Below are 2,081 nucleotides of genomic sequence, written 5' to 3'. Positions count from 1 at the left end.
TGTTGGCTCTCCAAGGAGAAAACAAAACGTTTTTGTCTTGTAGCACAGACCCTTGGTTGTCGGGGTTCACATCATTTCATCACACCAACCTCATCTCTCTCTTGCCCACCACTATAAATGCTAGCTTTTTTTCTTGAAAGGCCACTCTGTGATTTAAATGTCTTTCCACCTTAAGAGCCTATGCTCCTTACACAAATCATAAATCCCTTATATCCCCAGACCTCCGGTTCCCGTATCTGTAAAAAGAGAAATAGGCTGTTATCAAACATCCGCAGGTGTAAAAATTAAGAAAGGGAGAAAGAAACAGTGTGATACTGCGAGAGAGAGAGAGATGAGAGAGAGAAAGGAAAAGATGAATGGGTAGAGGAAAAAGAAACTAAGACTGAATTACCAACTCAGTGATAGCCAATAATCTTACTATGGCTAATTTTCGTTTCTTTTGAATAAAAAATCTAAATTGAAGTAATATTTGTGAATGACTCATGAAATGCAGTCTTATTTGAAATCCTTGACTTTTTACTACTTTGTAAGGAGTCACCTTCTCAGAGGCATTGTTATTTCAAGAGACTCCATTTCTGTGGCCAGGTGATGAAGGTACAGCTAGAGCACAGCTTGGTCGTTTTAGCTGCTTCTCCTCGTGGCCACTCTCTAAAAATATAGGTCTCTATATTTTAGACCTCTAAAAAAATATAGGTCTCTATTTCCAGGTCTGATAAATTTCCCATCTGTAGTAGTCTTAAAGCTACAGGACAGAGGACTTGCGGCTGTAAATGAAATACATTTCAGAACACACTTCCTTCTATACCATCTAGAAGACAAGTACATTATTAACATTAAACTGTTTTTCCAAAACTAAATTTCATCAATTTTTTCTTATTTACTTTACAAAAATTATTAAAAACATGATAGCTAGCTAGTGGGAAGCAGCTGCATAGTACAGGGAGATCAGCTCGGACCTCTGTGACCACCTAGAGGGGTGGGATAGGGAGAGTGGGAGGGAGATGCACGAGGGAAGAGGAATGGGGATATAGGTATACTAGAGCTGATTCACTTTGTTATAAAGCAGAAACTAACACACCATTGTAAAGCAATTATACTCCAATAAAGATGTTAAAAAGGTAAAAAGTTGATTAAGGATGTAAACAAAGCAAAACATAAAGCTGTTAGTAACAGGTATATGTCAGGAATGCTTGCACTATACAATAATACCTGCATTCTCCAGAGCTGCCCTCTGCTGAGACCATATCCAGTTTGGGTCCTTCTTCTGGTTCCTCATTTCCATCCTCTTTCTCTTCATCAGCGTTTTCATACAGATGTTGACTCTCTTCTTTAGTGTCGAATGATACGGACTTTGGCATCACAAGGTGGTGGACAACATTTCCCGATTTAAAATCGGCAGCAGAATCTAGTTCTCTGCCCTCGGGAGGATCTGGAGAAGAGAAATATGTCAGAAAATAAATAAATAAGTAAAAAGAATAGTTGGCCATGCTCCTACTGGTTGATACAACACTTCCATGGCCCTCACACTTCTGCTTCTTGACAGTTTTCACAACATGTTCCCCCTCTTTCCAGCAGATCTCACACACTGTGCTGCTGATTATTTCTGGCCCTTTGGAGAAGGGATCGAAATCGTCTGATCCTGAGAGCATTTTTGTATGTTTCTGCCAGAACGTCACTGGAAAATGTTCACCCGATTTAAAGACAAATTCTACCGTGAAGCTCACTGATTCCTCAACCACTGAAAAGTGCCCCTGTGCCGTTTCATCATTTTCTCAGGTCGTCCTACTGAGAATCTTTGCATTTTTAGAAGCCCGTCAGCCAAAAGTGAGGTATGCCATTTGTTTGCCCCTCGGGTGGTAGAAGGCAGCATACTTTTTCTCCAGATCCTAAAGGTCTTTAGAGAACTGGGCTTCTACTTGTGCATATCGTGCCTGACGGTTTTTGAGAGCTTTGACCCACTGCCTAACCGCCAGAGGCCAGCGCTGAGCGCAGCCTGCCTTTGAGGCCGATGCCCCAGCAGGGGCTGCAAGGGCCTGAGGCCTGGGCCGCCCCTCGCCAGCTTCGGCCCCGTCGTTGGGTCC

The 2,081-nt window shown here is 42.3% G+C and overlaps 1 protein-coding gene across 2 annotated transcripts in view; it reads right to left on the bottom strand.

The window, feature by feature from the left end:
* Positions 1-1,575, bottom strand: part of LOC112414543 (nucleosome assembly protein 1-like 1) — a 2,825-nt gene extending 1,250 nt beyond the window's left edge. The window contains exons 1-2 of one of the 2 annotated variants that reach the window (XM_024767071.1): positions 1,210-1,575; positions 7-236 (exon numbers count right to left, since the gene is read on the bottom strand). In XM_024767071.1, the coding sequence (XP_024622839.1) occupies positions 197-236; positions 1,210-1,487 (318 nt within the window). In that variant the 5' untranslated portion in view covers positions 1,488-1,575 and the 3' untranslated portion in view covers positions 7-196. Of the gene's footprint in view, positions 1-6; positions 237-1,209 lie in introns of those variants that run through there. The other variant, XM_024767079.1, reaches the window with a different exon arrangement.
* Positions 1,576-2,081: the final 506 nt, after the last annotated feature.

Source organism: Neophocaena asiaeorientalis, unplaced genomic scaffold (genome assembly GCF_003031525.2).
Source record: "Neophocaena asiaeorientalis asiaeorientalis breed wild unplaced genomic scaffold, Neophocaena_asiaeorientalis_V1.1 scaffold1235, whole genome shotgun sequence".
NCBI classification, from domain to species: domain Eukaryota; kingdom Metazoa; phylum Chordata; class Mammalia; order Artiodactyla; family Phocoenidae; genus Neophocaena; species Neophocaena asiaeorientalis.
This window is presented reverse-complemented; position numbering and strand designations above follow the sequence as displayed.